Below are 21,001 nucleotides of genomic sequence, written 5' to 3' on the forward strand. Positions count from 1 at the left end.
AACTGCTCATTTGAATGTCAAGAAGCTTCCCAACTCCTACAGTCATTTTTTTATCCCCTGGTAGGCACTCTCTTCTGAGACAGAGCAAGTTCAAGTCACAATATAAGGAGATATTTTCTGAAGGAATTAAAATGCTCTCTTTGTAGGATTTAATTCTTTTCAGATGGGAGCAGGATAGCCATTATCTAACAGGCAGTGGCCTAACTCCAGGAAGCATGAGCACCATGACAGTTGGCAAAGGGCAGTGTGCCTCTGGTGTAAATGTGCTTCCTGCAGCTGACTCCATCTGAAATTATCTCTGGGCTGTATTAAGAGGAGAGAAAGCTATGCATAAAATGCCAGGAAGCCTTACGCATTCCCACCTTTTTTGCAATACATAGTTGGGCAAGATTGTTCCTCAGCTTCTTCAGTGGTGCAACTTGAACCAAACAGCCTTTCTCAGGTGCCTTAGATGCCTGTGTAGCAGACTCCATTAAAAGGCAGTCTATGTCCCCCAGAAAATATTGGACGTTCATGAATTGCTTGTTTCCACAACCACCCTCTATTTTCTTATCATGGTTGTAGCCACAGAGAGAAGCATACAGAGGCTTCTCTTTTAGAAAAGACCTTTAAGACATTGGATATCTTAACAGAAAAAGTGTTAACTGTTAGCTTTTATGAAGTTTAGCACTTTTTACCCAGCTGTTGTCGTAAGGGGCATCTGAAGACCATCCCTCCTGTTTTGTGTTGGTCCTATCACTTGAGAAAGAGATTGGTCCAAATATCTTTTCTCACAAAATGTGTCTGTCCATATTTCAGTGGACGCATTGAACTGAAAGTATATTTATTTCACTGTAAATTTTGTACGAGGTTTTGTCTTCCCACATGACAATGCAGAGTCTTTGCCAAGGTCTTGGTGCTCCCCTGAAGACAATGTGATAAAGTTTCTTTTGCTTTCATGATAGGTTCATGGATGCACTTTTCTTGGTAGCTTTCTTTGGTCTGAGGCTCACTGACTTCTACAGACTACAAAATCTCAGGGTAAATGTGCAACCTCTCACTTCATTGCCTGTTAAGAGTATTCTGAGTTTATAGGGGCTGTCTCAGAGGTTGTTTTTCCCAGGGTCCACGTCTTGCAAAAAAGTTTCAAGATGTTAATATGGGTTCTAAGACAACTTGGGTCATGTCTGAGAGCTTAGAATAATTTGCGTGACAGTCCTCAACATGCATGTCTGCCTGCACTCACAGATCACCTGGTGTGAAACTGCAGGCATGGCACGTTGCAAGCACGTCTTTGGGCTGTGGACACCTAGCAGTCATCTGTTGACTGTGGTAATGACAGTACAAAGGGAACCAGGGGACTTTCTCTGATGACAAATGGACCATGTGTGCATTTCTATACTCCTCTTTGTAATTACTGGTGCTTAGTTGGAGAGCTCGGGGCCTCCTGGGAAGCAGGGCTTCAGTATGCATACCCCTTACTCCAGAAGAAAAACATTGTAAAAAAACAAAACCAAAAAAACCAAAAAAACCCCACCAAACCCAAAACCGAATGCCCTCACCCTGTTCCTCCCCCTATCTCTCAGTTTCTTATTGCTGAGCAGATGCCATATGGTATGGAATATCCCTTTGGTCAGTTTGGGTCAGCTGTCCTGGCTGTGTCCCCTCCCAAGATCTTGCCCACCCCCAGCCTGCTGCTGAGGGGGGGAAGAAATGTTAGAGAGTCAGCCTTGATGTGTGCTGGCACTGCTCAGTAGCAGCCAAAACACTGGTGTGCTATCAACACCTTGCTAGCTACCAGTACGCACCACAGCACTGTCAGGGCTGCTGTGGGGAGAATTAACGCCATCTCAGCCAGACCCAATACAATGCCTAGCTCTGATCCCACCAGGAAGGCTCAGAGATTTTTTCCTGGTCTTTGTTTCAACTCAGGCTTCATGCCCAATACAACTCTCTTCTTTTTTCCTTACTTTTTGACCAACCAGTTTCCTGCTACAGCTACTCCTTCATCTCATGGGCCTTGCCTGTGCTGTTGTCCTGTATCCATTTCAGCCCAGATTTCTGCATCACCCCTGATTTGTGGTGGTTGGGGCTCTTTTTTCAGTGTGTAGTCCTGCTCTGCTGCCTGCTCCAGCCTGCCCTTAGCTTTTGATCTACCCAAGTCCTAATGGAGAACCATTTGTAATGGACAAAAAGGCCACCATGTACATACTAGAAACAAGATCTGTGGAGCCCAGTACGGTGCACAAACTACATCCAGCAGTAACGTACCTGCTGTCAGTCCTGAAGGTTTGGTTTATTCAGATTCATTGCAAGAAAACGTTGAGGAATGGTGTCTTTTCCCTTCACACACCATGAAGAACTCCTCAGTCTCTGTGCTTCATGGGCTTCCCGATGCCTGTTGCAGACAATATTGGATCTCTGATCAAGAAGGTTTACGGATGGCTTTGATACCACTCCAGAACAGAATTATCCGTAAGTTTAGTGAGAAGTGAGGAAAGGAATCCTGCAGGCCTCTGTATACCTAAGCAAATTTCATTATTGTGACTCTGTGATTCTTTTTTTCCTCCCCCCCCCCCCCCCTTTTTTTTCCAAACAAGAATCCTCTAAACCTCTCCCTCTTCTCACTCCAGATTCACCTCAGTTTTAGTAAAATACTTTTATCTTTATAAATGGGAAATTGGAAGCATTTCGTATTTTCTTCCTGAGCACTCAGGGCTTTAGCCAAACAATTTCCAATGATTTCAAATGAAAAATACTTAATGTGGAAATAACACATAAGGCAGAATAAACATCCATTTCTAGTTGCAGATTTCATTATCTCTCAGATCTATCATTTCAACTACTTATGTGAACTGTCATCTTGACAGACATATAGAATAATTTAATTTTTCCAATAAAATGAAAATACAATATACTGGTTGGGTTTTTTTCTGAATCTTTATTTAACAGGGAGCTTAGAGCTATGCAAAAATTCCCCAGATGTGCAACACAGTAATCATTGGTGGTTCAGGTTATGAACCAACCAGGTTTCTCTTGTTTTAAAATGATTATGAACTTAAAACAGGTTAGTATTGAGATACTTAGCAGTAATATTTCGGGCAATGTATTTGGTACAGACTGTGTTCTCTGTCTATAGTTGTAAATGTTTAAACTTCTGTTTTCAAGTTCCATTTTTTAATTTAAAAAAAAATTGAATGGAAAGTCTGTATGTGAGTATCTTAGGTCACAATTTATTAACTTGTATCTAAAAAGGATATGTACATAAGCATGTGAACTGCTTATGTGTGCTTTCTTTAAAAGTAGGTTGCTAAATATTGACATATGTCTATAATATGAATGCTTGTAATCCAGAAAAGGATTTAAATATATATCTTTTATTAAGATTTTTAAAATGCCAATATGAGTGATATTTTAAATAACTTAATTTCTAGAATTCATAACTAATATACTGTATTGAGAAATCTGAAGTGGCAGAGATTCGTGTTTTGAAAAGGCTGTGTTTCAAAAGGTTTAGAAAAAAGAGGGGAAGAAAATAGTTTTGCACAGACTTGATTCAACACCCGGACAAGGAAAGGAACAAACTCCCAGTGACTTTAGTTGGGATCTCTAGGTCAGACACCAACTACAGTTCAACTTTTTTTTTTTTTAGCTGCTGTTAGACCTATTGGAAAATGAACGTGAAATAGATGACTGTGCAGACATGTGTTTACAGGAAATGACACACTTGGTGGTTTAAGGGGCACAGAGACTTAACGGCTTTGATGGAAGGGCTCTGAGTTCCAGGCTCCTTGTTGCAGACCAGGTTTTGCTCCTGAAGCCTCTGCAACTTGTGCTTTTCTGCTTGCTTTTGAAATAAACTGGAAAAGAAACTCCAAGGAAATGACAATGAAAATAATACTAAATCTAGTTCATATAATGTAGAGCTTAGTGAAGCAGTGTTTAAAAAGGAATATTGTGGGGAAATTATAAACTGATTTAAATGTGCAAAGTAGGCTTTCCTGCATTGTACGTAAACATATATGCACATATATAATAGACTTTCATCCAAACCACCTATTCTATGTAAAGTTGTAGAAAGAATCTCAGCCTCAAGAATTTGAGTGTCTAATTTTGCAGTGTTAATGCTGATTTCTTCTACTTAATATTCCAAAATCTCTACAGTGTATTGGCAATTAACTTTAAATAAAGAATAATGTATCTAATGAGAAACAATTTAACTGTTTATCACACTATGGGTGAATTTTGGCAAGTGTAACACTAAAACATAAATTTGTTGTCTTCAATGGAGATGCTATGTCCTGGTCATCAGATATTTTTCTGTCTTGTGAAAAGCATTGGGGCTTTTCCTTGCATTTCCAAACACTGCCTGCAGTAAGTCCAGGACAATGTCCTGTTCCCTTAAACTTGACCACAGTATTTTTAATTTCTTCCCATATGCCAGTCTCTCTCTCCTGCAATACTTTTAATTTTCTCCCCTGTAGCCCGCCCTTGCAATATTCTCAGCTTCTCTTAACGTTCTCTACCATCTTCTATTTTGGCGTGGGGAGTGGGGAGAGGGAGCGCTTCGGGGCTGTTTGAGCTACCCAGGTGCTGACTGCCTGGGTGACCGCTGCCTTTTGCAGACCATGAACAGCAGTTAAAGCCTGAACCCTTTTCTAGGGTCCCTCTTTTCTAGCTGTTTGGTGATTTTTGCCAAACATACAGGAACTTGCTATTTTTAAGGACAAAATTTGGCTTAAGTTAGGTGGTGAGTTTTAAAGTTACTTTAGCCAGATGAACCAAGATGCACAGAAAAAAAAGCTGGCTAAAAACACAGCCCCAAACTCTTTACTGCCCCTTAATCCAGAAGAACACATTTGTGAAAGAAGAGTTCTATAAAAAGTATGTCCATTTGTTAACTACTTAGATATTGACCTTCTGACTTTTTTTAGGTTCAGCAGATAGATCGTGTAGTAGAAGTTGTGGAGGAAACTATTAAAGGTAAGCATCACACTTGCAGTGAGTCTGAAAGATGTAAGCATGAGTTAGCAGATGCGCTGCTGCTATGTTCCTTTATCAACCTAATTCTTGCTTTCTCCTTTACCTAAATGTTTGGGCAGTGCTATACTTTGCCATATATGCTTTGTTTAAGTGGTAAATTCAGTAGATCTCTTCTGGCAGGAGCTCTGTGGCCTCTTGGATTCATAGGTAAATGATCCAGGAGAGACTTCAAGCAATCATTTAAGTTGCATCAGTGTAGGTGGGTGTAGAGTATCGTTTAACGTTTCTGCGCTATCTTGATTCAGTGCTGTATCTCTGCTTTCTTATGCTTAGTCCTCTCATGTTTTCTTCTTTTCAGAGGTTTTGGCTCGCTTCCCTGAGCTTTCCTCAGCAGGACAGATAAATTATCTGCTGCTTTAATGTTTTTCTGTAACTGTGTTCCTTGTTCTCTCTGGCTGTGTTCGTGTGTGTGTACACTCAGTACTTTGCAGTGAAGAGGGGAAAAGACAGTATTGTTTCTGCAGCTTGACTAGTAAACATTGGCTATTAAATAAATATATTTGTCTGGGTCTTTCTGGGTTACCTAAGTTTGTCTCCATTACTTATCAGGCCATAAAAATTACTGTTCCATGAAGCTTTAAATTACAAGGTTTAGTTTAATTGGCTGTACTTTCAATATAAACAAGTGTCTAGTCCACAAGATGTTGCCTGTAACTGGAGTATGATGTTTTTGAAGTACAGCATGAAAATGTAGAAACAATGCAAAATTTGAAAAGAAAAAAAAAAGCTTCTATCAAGAAATTGTGTAGTGTGGTGCAAGGCTTCTAGAGTTTGTGGTTTGAAGTCCTTAAGATTTCATGTTGCTTTGAATGATTTAAAAAATGAAACCTGTACTCTTACGTACTCCCAACCAAACATTTTCCCAGTTTGTCCTTACCTTATGGCATCCATTTCTTTGGGGTACAACCTACTGTACCATACAAACAACGAAGAAATATAGTCAGCGTATTCATATGTGTTATTAAACAAGCCAAACTGTTTTCCCAGAAACATCATGGGGTATATGACAATGTGTTGGAAATGGGGATGCTTCATGATTTTTACCACAGCACAGTATTTCAGATCCCTATCTAATTTTCCTGAATTTTATTTATGCTTAAGGGAGTAAGATGATGACCTGGGTCAGCATGCCCTCCCTTTGCCAAAATGGGCTTTGTAATATTTATACTGACTCCAGACGTTACTGCTTTTTTGATAACATAGTTACTCAGGTTATTGTGACTGAACAGTATATGACTAGAAAGAAAACAATCTAGTAGCAGTTGTTACAATCTTTTCATTGAATTGATTTTAAGATTGCATTTTACATATTGATATAATTCTGGAAAATAATGTTCATAGACACGTTAAGGAACATTTAATCTTTAAAAAGCATGAATTTTGGGAAAGAATTTGGTTCCTTTCTAGCTTACTAGAAGTGATTTGATTAAAAAGGAGTGAACGAGCTGCTGAATTCCATACATAGAGCCAATTCCTTCAGGGATTTCCAAAAGGTAATGGAACACAGGATTTTGGAAGTTTTGTTGGAAACAATGAACAAAAATGGCTCCGCAGTGCAAGAGAGACACGGACGTACTGGAGAGTCCAACGAAGGGCCACGAAAATGGTTAAGAGACTGAGACTGGAGCATCTCTCCTCATAGGAGAGCCTGAGAGAGCTGGGGATGTTTAGCGTGGAGAAGAGAAGGCTCAGGGGGATCTCATCAATGTATATAAACACCTGAAGGGAGGGTGCAAAGCTGACAGGGCCAGGCTCTTTTCAGTGGTGCCCAGTGACAGGACCAGAGGCAAACAGGCACAAACTGAAACACAGGAGGTTCCCGCTGAACATGAGGAAACACTTTGTCACTGTGAGGGTGACTGAGCACTGGCACAAGTTGCCCTGGGGGGTGGTGGAGTCTCCATCCCTGGGTGTATTCAAAAACTGTCTGGACATGGTCCTGGGCAGCTGTCTCCCGGTGGCCATGCTTGAGTGAGGGGGTTGGACAAGATGTCCTCCAGAGGTCCCTGCCAACTGTAACCCTTCTGTGAAAATAGAATTTCAATTGGAAAGAGAATCGACAAATTGACAAGGGTCATAGCATATGATAACGGCTTACTTTTGCAAAAGCGAACCATAAAAATCGTGTATTTACATTTTTTCATTTAAATTTGTTTAAAGATAATAATTCATTAATTTATGTATTTGGGAATCATCTTCCGCTAATGGAGAAGAATGTGAAGCTCTTTTTCACTGTGTTTTATTGAAGAGTCTAACCATGAACTTTCATTATCCAAATGAAGTAAAATTCAGTAGATAACAGGACTGGTGGTTAAGACTGTTTTATACTGTAAAATAGATACATGGTAAAAGCTTAAATTTGTGTATGTAAAACCAAATGAAATTTAACCCTCTGTCTTCATAATTCTGCATCATTAGTTACCACTTCTGAAGCTGCAAATGTCTTCAAGAGACAGAGGCGGTGTGGGACAGGGGATTAAATACAAATTCTGAATTCAAAGCCAGCTTATATTAGTAAGTTTTAAGGTGGATATCTGTCATAGTTGCACGATACCATTTTCTTCACCTATTTTTTTAAAAAGAAAATCAAAAGGTTGCACAGATGCTATACTCTTGTAGTGTGGCTATGTATGTATTGAAACTTTAAAAAAAATGTTTTGACTGATTATTTAAATTGACTAAGTTTAAACTATATTGTGTCTGCACTCTGTAGGGCAGCTGTGTAGATTGGCCGGCCTAACTGAATTGTCCTGATTATCTGTCCAGATGCCAAGGTGGTTATCCTAGTTGCCAGTTTTAAGTCTAAAAGTCTCGCTTTCCTTGGGTTCCCCTTTCTTAAGGGGTACCTTACTGTTGGGTTTTGTGTTTTTTTTTTTTTTTTTCTTGGATGCTTGAATTTTGTGGTGCACAGCTTACAGAAAGGGAAACTTTGAAAAAAGAATTTGCCGCTTCCCCCTTTTTTTCCTAATAGTCGTCTTTCCAGTTTTCCAAGAAAATGGCTCCCCTGTTGGATATGGCTGAAAGCTTACTGTACTCTCAAAGAAAATTACTTTCTTGGAATTATTTAGAACTCTCTGTATGAAGTATGAAGGGGTTTCTTCTGGCTTTATTTCTCAGTCTTAAGAGCATTGTCAGGAAACCCCCTTCAGAAGAGTGTCATTCTGCTGGTCCAAGAGATAGTTTCAAGAGGTAGGTCTTTGTGGTGGTCGTTAACTCATCTATCTGAAAACAGTGTAATTGCCAGTTCCCAACTCCCCATTGAGGTACTTCTCATGAACACTTTTTATGTGACTTTACCTTTTTATCCTCTTTCATCAGAAAAAGAAAAAGGAGGATGCTCATGTTTATTATAGCATTAACAGCTGAAGGAGGGACAGAATTTTTAAGAGACCCTGAGTTTTATATCACTATGACTTTTATAACAAGTCTTATAGAACTTTGAAATTTCCTAATTATCAGATAAACTGTCATTTCCAGAAGCGATCTTTAATAACTGTACAGTATTTGTATGCAGGTCATGTCTGATTAATATTTATACTGTGTCCCAAGATGTATTTTAACTTGAAGCATCTTCAAATACTTTTGCTATGATACTGTAATTTATAATCTGAAACCTCTATACTTCCTACTAGGAGCTAGACAAATTAATTTGATCTCAGCCTCAGAATTAGGTCTCTCAAAGTGACGTCCACAATCGTCTAGCCAGAGTGTGTCAGTCTTCCTGATGTGCAGAGCAGTTTTGTTGTGCAAGGCTCTTATTTAACAGTTTAGTAAACCTTGCTTCATCTGCACATTACCCAAATTATAAAACTGGATTACAGCAATTTTTACATCGAGGCACCCATTTCCACTCATGTGCTTAGTTTTCCAGTAATATGTTATGATGACATAGTATGTTAGGAGAATATTGCTAAGGGTTTGCAGTATCTGGAAGCTAGGAGAAAACAGGGTTGTCATCAATGTGTGTTCCATCACTAAGTAAAATTTCTGTGCAGAATTTAAAAGCTGCTTGGGCTGATCAGTCTCTATATTTTGTCTCAGTAAGATGAAGATTTGTCTTTGATGGGAACCACAGAATGTCTTTATGGTGATTGCTCAAGTCAGCATTTTATGAACCACTTTAAAAGCTGTCTTTAAAAAAACCCACAGTGTGTGTGTACAAGCTTGGATATAAACAGTTTGCAGTAGGCAAGGTAATACATTTATTCTGCAACTTAAAGGAGAAATTTTAACTGCTTAATGTAGAAATTCTTCTTTTATTGGTTTTGAATTTGTCTTCGGAGATTTGCGGCTTTCTTCCCTTCCTAGACATGCTAGTTCTCAAATTTCATGTTATTAAAGCTTTCTGGGGGTAGGAGGTGTGGACCCAGAGTATTTGTGTACAGTCTGCTTTTAGTTTAGGCCTTAGGGAGATGAGGGACACAGGTTGAATTGACTTTAGTCCATATTGTGTCTGTCGTACGCTTTCACAAAACATAGTTTTACAATGGGTCATTAGACTTGATTGTAAAAAACAACCAAAGGAAATTACTTCAGGGTTGAGCCTTTTATACTTCACATAACCTTTCTTGGTTTCAGTCACATTGACCTGTCTGGTGAAGTTGCCCATCCATTTCCAGTTTAAACATTAACCAATATTTACTAACTGTTAAATTGTCCTCATGTGGTCAGTAATTATGGATTGCTGATAGCTGCAGTGTCAGTCTGTATGAAAATGAGCAGATAAATGGTACCTATATCATATATAGGCTAAAATGTAGAATTTGTACTGGATTGCCTACCTTTGAGTATGTCTAGATGTATGTATATGAATGCCAACATATCGAATAGTACTTGTATGTGCTGTTTGATTTCATTATAATCTGCCAATAGCAGTAGATAAAATACTCTTTTTTTTCAATTTCCATGATAGTGGGAAGAGTAGCCTTGTCTTAAGAAGCTGATGACGAGCCAAATGAGGAATAAAAATTGGAGGAGTCAGGAGTTCCTTTTTTGAGGAAAAGTAGCATTTGTCTCCAGTCAGGAAGCAGACTGTGTTGAAGTGCAGCTTGAGGAGGGACAGAGGGAGGGTCATGGCCTCACTGAGTCCCTATTACTGTTTCTACATCCTTTGAAAGGACACAGAAAGGGGAGATGGTTTTGTATGGGTTGTTTTATTTATGTCACTGTATGGTGGGTTGACCTTGGCTGGCTGACAGACCCTCACCCAGCCATTCTCTTGCTCCCCCTCCTCAACAGGACAGGGGAGAAAATAAGATGGAAAAGCTCATGGGTCACGGTGAGGACAGGGAGATCACTTACCAGTTATCGTCATAGGCAAAACAGACTCGACTTGGGGAAAATTAATTTAATTTACTGCAGATTAAAAATAGCATAGGATGGTGAGAAACAAAGAGAAAACTATAAAACTACCTTCCCCCCACCCCGCTTCTTCCCAGACTGAGCTTCACTCTTTCATCCCAGACTCATCTACCCCCTCCCCCCGAGGGGCACAGGAGGATGGGGAATGGGGGTTGCAGTCAGCCCATAGCAGCACCTCTCTGCTGCTCCTGCTTCCCCACGCTGTTCCCCTGCTCCAGCCTGGGTCCTTCCCATGGGCTGCAGTCCTCCATGAACCGCTCCAGCGTGGATCCTCTCCATGGGCCGCAGTCCTTCAGACACAGTCTGCTCCAGCCTGGGTCCCCCACGGGCTACGTACAGTTACTGCCAGAAACTGTGCTCCTGCATGGGCTCTCTGTGGGCTGCAGCTTTCTCAGGATGTATCTACCTGCCCTGGTGTGGTCCTCCACAGGCTGCTGGGGGTGACCTACTTCACCCTGGTCTTCTCCAGCAGCTGCAGGGGAATCTCTGCTAGGATGCCTGGAGCACCTCTTCCCCACCCTGCCCCTTCTCTCACCTTGGTGCTCGCAGGGCTGTTTCTCACATTTTTTTTCCTCAGTGCCAAGCAGAGTTTTGCTCTTTCTTACCCAGGGTTTCCCTGAGGCCCCCACCAGTGGCTGCAGGGCTCAGCCCTGCCCTGTGGTGGGTGGGTTGGAGCTGCTGGAACAGGCCGTGCCTAGGAACACGCCGTGCCTGGCACCAGGCAGCCCTGGCTGCTCCTCACAGAGGCCACCCGGCAGGCACCTCGCCACAGATACCCCATGAATGCTGCTGTGGCCCTAACGGTATTTCTAGATAGTAGAATTGCCTTTTAAACTGAGATTATTGAAAAGTAAAGGTGCTACTGGCAAAAATTATGCAAGGGGCTATCTGTATTTGACAGACTAAAAAAAAAGCAGGGAGGAGGGAGTTGAAATCAGGTTTTCAATAGGCAATATACAGAACTACAGGTTGTCAGTAACTTGGTGAAATGACTGTGGTTAAAAGATTCGGTATCAGCCATTTATATGTATTAATCGCTGAGGTTAACAGCATAATGTGGTAAATGTCACTTCCTGCCCCTTCTTTGTGTCTCTGGATTAGAAATTTTGGAGCTATTCCTGTTTAAACAAAAATAATTATAGATTTTTGTTGTCATTTAAGAAAATGACTTTTTGTGTGGAAAGAGTGTCATTACCAAAACCAGTAGCATTTTTTTCCCTACTGTTAATTTGAGAACTACTTTGACAACAAGCATTGACTTATGAAGGACATGACTTGAAGGTATCCTGCCTTGCAGTTCTTAAATGAAGGGGTTGTCATTCAGCTGAAGGCTTCAATGAGAGCACCAGATTGCATTTTGATTGCCTGTTTTGGAGCGCTTAGGGAAAGTGTGATGTACTGAAGGAATGAGTTCAAAACAGTAAAACCATTATCTGTGGCAGTATCAGTTCTGGGAGTTTAGCTTTGTAGACTGTAATTTAAAGAAAACAGTAAAGTACAGTGAGGAATATACAGTAATTATGGAGAAACTATTTCTGCAAAGACAGATTTTAATGGCTTTTGTAAAACATCAATAATCGTGCAGCTCAATATAAAAATCTTACCTTCTGCTGGGGCAGAAGATTTCCATTGCCATCAGTTGCTTTCTGTTCTTACACCAAACTTTATTGCCTTTTTTGCTGTGCCTGTTCAAGTGCTTTTGGGCATGCAGTGACTATTAGGTGTGTGAGATGACCCAGGATTTTAGGTGGATTTTGTGATTATTTGGTTTAGAAAACTGTTAGGACTGACTATCCTTGTTATGACTCTATGTAAGTACTTCACAGAAACTGAATGGGAGATAAATAGTGCTGCAGAAGAAGAAAACAAGCAGTGGGGAGGAAACAGATAGAAAACCTGAGTGGCAAAATTCTGACTGCTTATTGTTAAATGAGCCTGTGATGTGCATGAAAGAGAGGCCTTCCAGACCTGTGGTGCTCTCTTCCACACCTTCAGTGAGTGACCATCTTAGAGCATCCCTATTTTTCTGTCCTGTTTGCATCGGATAGATTCAGCTGGGTTTAGCTCTGTTAGAGAGTCCTCATGGCTGGTAACAGCAGAGAGTACCTTGTTCAAACCACTGCAATTTAGTTATCCATAGGAGGAGTACAAGTAGATGGCAAAGGAGTAGAGATGAAAGTAAAAGCTTCTTTTGCATACAGTGATAAGTTCAGCTCCGCGTTTCAGTCTAAGGCTAGATTTGTTCTGTTCAGCCTGCACACCCCAAAATATTAGGCAAGTTATTTGTCCTGCTGTAGCTGGCTCTGACAATCCACATTTCAGCATTTCCCTTCCTCAGAACACAGCCTCTTTCATCCAATTCAAAACTTCTTTTCCTTGAAAGTTTCTATCCATTATCTCCTGAGGTTTTGAGCAGCATCCTTGATCCTGATCAAATGCATTTCTTCACAGAGAGGTGAGGACAGAGGGTCAGGGGAACTCTTCCTGTTGTTGATTCTTAGCATTGTCCTTCTGAGCTGTTGAATTGTAGCCAGCATTTTGAGTTCACAGCAGATTTAATGTTCAGTCACTTTTTCAGAAAGACAATAACATGGTGTGATCCCAAAATAAGTAGGGTGAAGCTATTGAATCCTGGGAGGGGGGAAGTGCCTTAATAGGGCATTTCCAGTGCTTTCATTGTGAGAGAGGAAAGTACTGTGGATATGTCAAAAATGTTCTTGAATACTTGTATTCTTAATTTAACTCTATGAAATTTCTATATGAACAGTAATTCCTTATTAATAGTTATCTCCTTTTCTGTTTTACTTGTTGCACTCTACTGTTTCAATGCTTACAGATATTTTTATGATTGAATGATACATTGGAGAAATACCAGGAATAAATAAGTATTGTATGGTTAATGGAGAGAAAGTGATATATGAATTTTAGCAATCTGGGCCACCTGCAGAGCTTTTTTCTGAAGTTTGTGAACTGCCTCACTATATTTAATGTCTTGTTTTTGAAATTACATAAAATGAATTTTAAAAAGCCCCGGTCTTCACCTGTGTGACAGTCATATCTTGGAGTCTTCCAAAACAGAATTGTTGTTGCATGCTAATTCCAAGTGCAAGGCTTAGTAGATGTGTATATTTCAAGCTAGCAACATATGTGCTGTATGCTTAGTAATACATACACCTTTCTCTGCAGCTGTTTTGACTTGGTATAGGATGGAAGGCAATCTTTTTATGAGAGAGTTCTGAATTGCAGAGACTGGGTCAAACATACTGCCTGCTATCAGCAACCTGATGGGACCTGTTGTCTGGCCCAGGGCATGCTTTTTCCTGTGATGCTGTGACAATAATTCTGACAACGTTAGTCTGAATTATTCCTTGTCTTGTAATGGTCCCGGTTCCTGCCTGCACCAGGTGAAGGAGGAGTTTGACTGTTATACAACATTCCCACCTTCGCTGATCTAAGGGAGGAATAATTTATATTAGTTGCTTGGCCAGGAGCAGGGTAAGTATCTTCCAGTCAGGTTTGGCTTTTCTTTGCTTTCTGTATTTAGTTGAGCCAGGAAATCCCACAGATGACACTCAGGGATGCCTTCACTACATAGCTAATGTGCTGATGACCAGCTGGGGTTGGTTTGGGTGGGAGCATTCACATAGCAAAGCCCTAAGCCAATTAGTGTCCTTGTTGTTTCTGCACTTGTGTGTGCCTGGCAGCATGTGATTGCTCTGGGGAGCTCAGGGATTCCTTTGCAGTCAGTCATGTCTGCTGTGGGACAGCTTGTTTGTGCTGCAGGGCAGGGAGAAAAGATGGGAGAGGAGCTTAAGGTCTGTCCTTGCTACATGTGGGCTGCTTCCATCAGAGGCAGACCAGGGCTCTGGCTCTAAGCCTGCCTGTCTACTGTGAGCTCACCAAATTTGGAGGTTTAAAGCACCTCCAAATTGAAGAGGTTTGGGCTCAAATATGACCAACAGTCTAGGTTAGCTGTACAGTGTGTTAGGCAATTTGTGTTACATACTTGCATTTCAGATGCTATTCTTTTTCTATTAGGCCTGCCTGAAGATCCAAAATAACTTCTTTAGAAGGTTGGTTTTACCCAGTAATTACAGTGAGAAGAACATAACTCTGGAAATAAATCCAATATTAAAGTTTTGTAATAGCTCCTGATTTGCCTCTTCTGCCTTTGCACATTTTTTTTTTATCTCCTTAGGTGCCCTTCTCTCTTTAATATGTACTTGACTGTTTTTGTTACTTTCACTTAAGTTTTCTAATTTCTTTAACCTTTTATGTTTAATTGATCCTCCTTTCAGTCTTTATCACTGTTTTTGGTGGTTCCTTATACTTCTTCCTTTTGTTTTTCTTTGGGGAAACTCACTACTTTGTTTTCCCTTCATATGGCTTTGCCTTCCTTAGCTACACTGTTCTCATGGGCCACTTTTTCCAGCGTTAACCTTAAGGAAAGGAAGCTCTGTATTCATTAAGAAGCAAATAATGGTGGAAGGAAATGTGTGTAAGAGTACATGAAATAGTGCTCAATCCTTCTCCCTGAAGATGCTGGAGAAGATCAAACAGGTTGGTGAAAGACAGCTGGGAAGTATAGAGCAGCCTTGTTGTGAGGAAAAAAAAATGTCTTTCAGGAAATGGTGAATAACCTCCAAGTATAATGATGTAACTGGGAAAGGAGAAGAATGGGTAACAGAACAAGCTGAAAACAACAGAAATTGTTGCTGCCAAGGCTGGGGTTTCCTGCATCTTTGAGGATTTTCTTTAAACTCATGTTTTTGAGCTGCTTGAGATATCTGCACTGAACTTTGAAGCTAACGGCAAAGAAATACTGCTCTGTGTCTGGCTGGGAGGTGTGTTTTAGTGGCACACTGTGTGGCTTCAGCAGGGTGTGCAGGGATGGGGAGGGACCCTCCATGCATGCCCTCTTCCATCTTTCCAGCAGACATTATTTCCCAGCAGCTACTGAGGGGTGCCTAGCCTGTGGACTTGAGCATAGCTGACTATTTTTAAAATACAGGAGGTCTATTAATATCTGATAGGTATTTGCAACACTGATAGGCAGTTCTTAAAGTTAACTAAAGATGACTAAGCCAGGCCCCTTTCCTCTCACTTATCCTTGTATCTGACTAGCAAAATACCCATTCAATTTGAATTTGTTTGCTCTAATATCATTAACATGCTTCTGTGGGTCTAGGTCACAGGGGTCTAACAATAGCCTGAGGTTCACAGCGCATTAATGTCACTATAATTTTATGGCAAAGAAATGCAATTACCTGTTTCCTTCATATATTTGTATTTCAAGAACAGGCATTCTGGCATTCTCTATCACACTTCTGAAGCACATACTTCTACAATTAAAGGTATATGTACATGCTGTTAATATTATGTTACTTTTTTGTATCCTTTTTAACAAGTGAATGTGAATGGCTTGAAAATATTTTCATTCTGCACATGGGGTTATCAAACTGACACATTTAAAAGCCCTTTTTTAGACTAACAGTAGGATTTAATATCCTGATTAATTCATTCTAGCCTCATCCTCTCTGTGAACAATGCCAAGTAATGTTAATTGCATCTACTAACTTGTATGGAAAAATTAGTTTAATTTTATACACTCAGCTCTGAAAACAAGAGTGCTCTGGTTCATTTTAAATTGTTTCTAGCTTGATTTCATTTACGTTTACCATGAGTGATTCTGCTCTATAAGCTTCTTCACTGGACTTGGTTAGTACTACTGTTGTATTGTAATCTGCATTAATTGTCTATTAATTAGTGAAAAACTGCTTTGAAGCATGACCTAAACCAGTAATTAACCTTTTCAGGATTTTTTAATAGAATTTTATCTGCTGGTAGACTATGTGAAAGTAGCAAAGTTATCTTTATGGCAGAAGAGGTTTATAGGACTAGGATGTTTAGGCTCTCAAACATAACCTGACTAGATCTGTTTGTTATTAAGCTGTGTTTCAAAGCTTGCATCTTCCTGTGAGCCATCAAAACAGGAATGGTTTTCGTTTGATATCTAAGATAGACCACTCATCATTATGGAAGTGGAACTGTGATTAACTCCATTTTCAAAAATGTTTTTGGTACCAAATTTAAAAAAAAAAAAAAAAAAAAACCACAAAAAAACCCAAAAAAAGACTACTTTTAAGTTTGGGACACCTGTTTTGTGTAGTTCAGTTGTTTTCCAACCTGTAAAGTCAGAGAGATGGTAACTTAATCAGATAAAATGCTTTAGAAGTATTGGAAGCAAAACTTGATTGCAATGTTTTGCCCCATTCTAAACTTTGGAAGGAGATCATAAGTGAGACTTGAAATTACTGCTTTGTGTGTGATGTTGATGTGGACTTAATGCTGGTTAGTTTAAAAAAAAAATGTTGCTTAGCCTTTTCCTTATTGAAGATGACAAAATATTTATTTTTAAGTTTTCTTGAAATAAGTGTGGGGGGGAAAAAAGATCTACAGCATTTGAAAAAGTATGATTCAGTGTTTATCAAGTTATGTTTTATTAATAGCAACAATGCTGTAAACAGATGCTTTAGTGATTACTTAAAATGAAACAAAATAGTCCTTGTATGGAGTAGGCTAAAAAGGATTTAAGGTCACAAATACTGTGACTGAAGGTTTTTTTTGGTTTGGGTTTTTGTTTGTTTGTTGGGTGTTTGGTTTTTTTTTTTTTTGTTGGGGTGTGTTTTTCTGATTTTTTTTTTGGGGGGGGGATGTTGAATTAAATTATTAAGTGTACCTGCAGCACAAATCACTGTAGTTGACTATGCATGTGCTGTTTGCTTTCTGGAAGCATTAAACTCTCTGTTAAAACTCATCTGTGGTCTCTTAGTACTGCTTTTTTTTTTTTTTACCCTCTGGTGTCTGGATTGAAAAGTACAGGGATGTTATCATTCTGGAGTGCCACACAGAATTCGCAAACCTCATACTAACTTGAACTTTAGTGGCATGCATTAGGAATATGTGAAAAACTGGCCATACATGACATGAAAATGATCTGCCATATGTGATTGCCAGGCCATCGATTTCCTGAACTGGGGTACGAGATTGGGGTGGGTGTTGGCGTTCAGTGGATCACGTGGGAGGTGGTCACAGAGCTGGGGATTCTTTCCTGAATTCAGAAGGTATCTGAAGGTAAGAGAGGCTAGTTCTTATGTTCCCTAGTGAGTTATATTCTGCATGCAAGTGTCTGAAGTTGGTTTTGGTTAGGGTTTTTTGGGTTTTGGTCCCCTCCCCCCCATCCCCCTAATGTATATGGTAACCTGCCTACCATCTGAAAGACAAAGATCTGTAAGAAGGTAGAAGTACTTTTGGTTAACAAGATTTTTCTAGACCACCATAGTGTTTTGTTCCCATTTTCCTAAAAAAACATGGATTATAAAGCTGTACCTCCTGCACAGATCTGTCATTATCTCCATTTCCCTTCCTCCTTACTAGTTTGTAGTCATCTGACAAATTTCAAACAGAGTTGTGACAAGTTTTGTAGTCTAAAAGATACTGTTTTTCCACAAGTTCTGTGAAAAAGTTTGCTTCTTTGATTAAAGCTCCCAGTGTGCACAAGGGAGAGCATAGGCTAAATTCCTGTTAGAGAGAAGTAATTCACATGGCTGTTCCTTGTGAGGGTATGCATTCAGAGGACATCAAGCTTCACTGATCCTGCTCTGAGATGTTACTTGTTGGAGGATAGGTTGTTTTTTGTGGTTTGTTGGTTTTCTTTTGATTTTAAACTTCAGAATGGTGGTTTGACCCCAATTCTAAATGTATGAATTTTAAATTTTAGGTAGCTTATTGTTATGTTGTTAAGCCTAATTGTTTTAATCGTTCCTCTATATTTCCAGTCATAAATCCAAATACTGTTTTAATATGGTAATGCAACTGAATATTCTAAAAATGGATAAAATGGTTTATTCCAAATAAACCACAGTATGAGCAAATACAAAAAGGAATGTTCTCTGCTTCTAGCTTAATTTTTATGCCTTCCATAATGCAGTCACTTTTGTTTTACAAGCAAATAAAATGGTGGCATGCTTGCAACTCTTTAATGAAGCATTAGATTGGAAAATAACTGATTGTATTGTGAGACAAAGGTATTGCTGTTATTGTCATGAAAAGATAGAAGTGAATAATTTAGCAAATGTTAATAGCACAGTTACCGTATTACTAAATTCACAGCAAGATGTAATGAAATTTTTGCCAAATGCAACTGCAAAAATAATGTCTTTTAATTTCTGTTGACATTGTGATGTCTCCTTTTAGTAATAGCTATTATGATATCAGGCCAGTCCTGCTCACTTCTTCATTAGATCACATTTTTGATTGAGAATTTTTATGTCTATTAAAAAAACCTTGGAAAGATGATATGCCAGTAGTAGTTGTTTATTTCCAGGCTGTTGTTGCCCTATCACAGAAATAAACTCAGAGTATGAATGCCACATTGGTCAAAAATTGATTAATAACTCCTCAAAACAGGTAGTGGAAAAAGACTAACTGATGGATGAATTAGTTTTGTAAATAACCGTTGGTAGTGTAAGTTAGGAAATTTGGTTGAACATGGTTTTTTTAATTGATCTGAATTGGTTATCTACTTTGCTGTGCTGGATGTAGTTCAGCTAGTACTTCATAGTTTCATGCTTTCCTTTTGCCCCTCTTCCCTTTTAGGGTAAGTTTTTTCTCTTCTGAAATATTTGACAGATTGTAGCTGTAGTTTCATGTACTATCAAAGAGTTTTCCAGCTTCAATGGATACATGCTCTCTTTCCTCCACTCCAAGTAGTGGTTACGTTCCACCTCTCTTCAGGTATCTAGCGTTAGCTTTCCCTTGCTGTGTCTTATCTGCCTATTCTAGGTGTTGTGGAATAAATGATGCAAGTCTTATGTTTATAACTTGGGCACATCTTACACTACCTGTTGCAGTAATATACGCTTAAGCACTTTTATTCGTTAGATCTTGCTTCTGAATATTAGTGAACCCTGTAATTTGTACCCTTTAAATACAGGACTTGATGTGGTATGACTGATGTACTGTTGTAGATGGTTGGTGATAGTACTCTCTGAAAATTACTGGCTTCGGGAAAGGAGTTGTGAGGTGGTTTTCTGACCTGCAGTTTCCTTTTTGTGGGAGGAATGTGTGTAAATGTTGGTAGTCAGCTTAGCCATGAACACATTACCAGGATATGCTTCATAGCACTTTCCTTCAGACTTGCAAGAGTCAGGTAACTTTGACTGAAATGTGTTGGTTCGCTATATAATAAGCTAAAAAATATTTAGTTCATTACCTATTAATTTAGGTTTGAATTAAATTTTTGGGGAAAATATTTTAATTCTGCCATACAACTTATTTAAATATTGCGATGCTGGTATTTGCTTGAGAATCTGAAAATGAAACTGCTTAGATCATTTTAATTGAATAAACCAGAAAATGCAAGTGTGAAAAGATAATTGGATGAAATAATTTGTTCATTTGAACATGATTTATTTTACCTGTCAGTGTCTCTCTTTAAATGCTTCAGCTGGTGGAAATAAATTATTACGTCTCATTCTCATTTTCAGTCTTTGAAGTATAAACGCTACTTGTGAAGAAGAGCAAATCAAAACAAATATGATGGGACTTGTGTTTTGTATTGACTGCTTTTTGTGCTTCATTTGAAGGTCATTCTGTGAGACTGCTGGGTCAGAAAAAGGATAATGGAAAACGTTTGGGGGGAGCACGACTGGATTTGCCAAAGATTAGGAAGAATCCGCTGATAGAAATAATTTCCATCAACACAGGGTAAGAATCTTCCAGACTTATAAAACGTTCATTACTGCCGAGGAATTCAATTTATGTTTTTCTGCAGGCCTGGTGTATTCCTCCTAAGTTGCACAGAAGGAGGCAGGATGACCACTTATAAATAGTCAAAGATTTTAAATGGCATTCTTTCTGGAAAATAAACCCATGCTTATTTGGGTACAAGACTTCTGCTGCTCCAGGGCTGCATACAGTCGTGCAGTCCCATTTGTACCTTCATCTCACTCTTTCTCAAAAGAAAAAGTCCTTAGAAAGTTGGAGAAGAAAAAAAGCATTTAGAGTTGTTTTTTTCCCTGTGCTCTTTTGATTTCTAAGAAGGCAGTTCCAGAATATCATTAGTAACTCATTAAGATCTGTAAACACCTGATTGTCAGCCCAGATGTATTAATGGCTAAATTAGATACAGTTATTTTTTTTTTCTTGCCCCTCTGTTTGTAAAAAGTTATCATGCTTATATTTCAGCCTTTTCTTTGTTTGAATAAGCTACACTCTCCTGCCAAGCAGCTCTGTCTGGAGTATCTAGTTGCATCTGCCCATTTCTCCATGAGACTAGAAACATTTTCCTGTTCAGCATTTCTACTTTGAGGAATTCTCTTTTAATCTTCCTTCACTTGATTCTTTCCTTTTCTCAACTCCGCTTGGTCATCTCCCATTTGGTCAGTTCCCTAAGAAAAAACAAACAAAAACACACACGTAAGTCCTCTTCTGATTTTCCCATCTTCTCCAACTTATGTAGTAATTTCCCACATGGTGAAATATAAAATGCATTGCTCTAGGCATCTCAGGTAGGTGTGAACTTACTGCCTAGAGAGAAAAAAAAACCTGTGGTAGA

General features: G+C 39.2%; 1 protein-coding gene across 6 annotated transcripts in view; it reads left to right on the forward strand.

Annotated features, from left to right (window-relative positions):
* Nucleotides 1-21,001, forward strand: part of CDKAL1 (CDK5 regulatory subunit associated protein 1 like 1) — a 450,261-nt gene that overhangs the window by 145,962 nt on the left and 283,298 nt on the right. For all 6 annotated transcript variants that reach the window (XM_054814405.1, XM_054814404.1, XM_054814406.1 and 3 more), the window contains 2 exons: nt 4,914-4,962; nt 20,031-20,151. In XM_054814405.1, coding sequence (XP_054670380.1) covers nt 4,914-4,962; nt 20,031-20,151 — 170 coding nt within the window. The remainder of the gene's footprint in view (nt 1-4,913; nt 4,963-20,030; nt 20,152-21,001) is intronic.

This window comes from Grus americana, chromosome 2 (assembly GCF_028858705.1).
Source record: "Grus americana isolate bGruAme1 chromosome 2, bGruAme1.mat, whole genome shotgun sequence".
Taxonomy (NCBI): Eukaryota; Metazoa; Chordata; class Aves; order Gruiformes; family Gruidae; genus Grus; species Grus americana.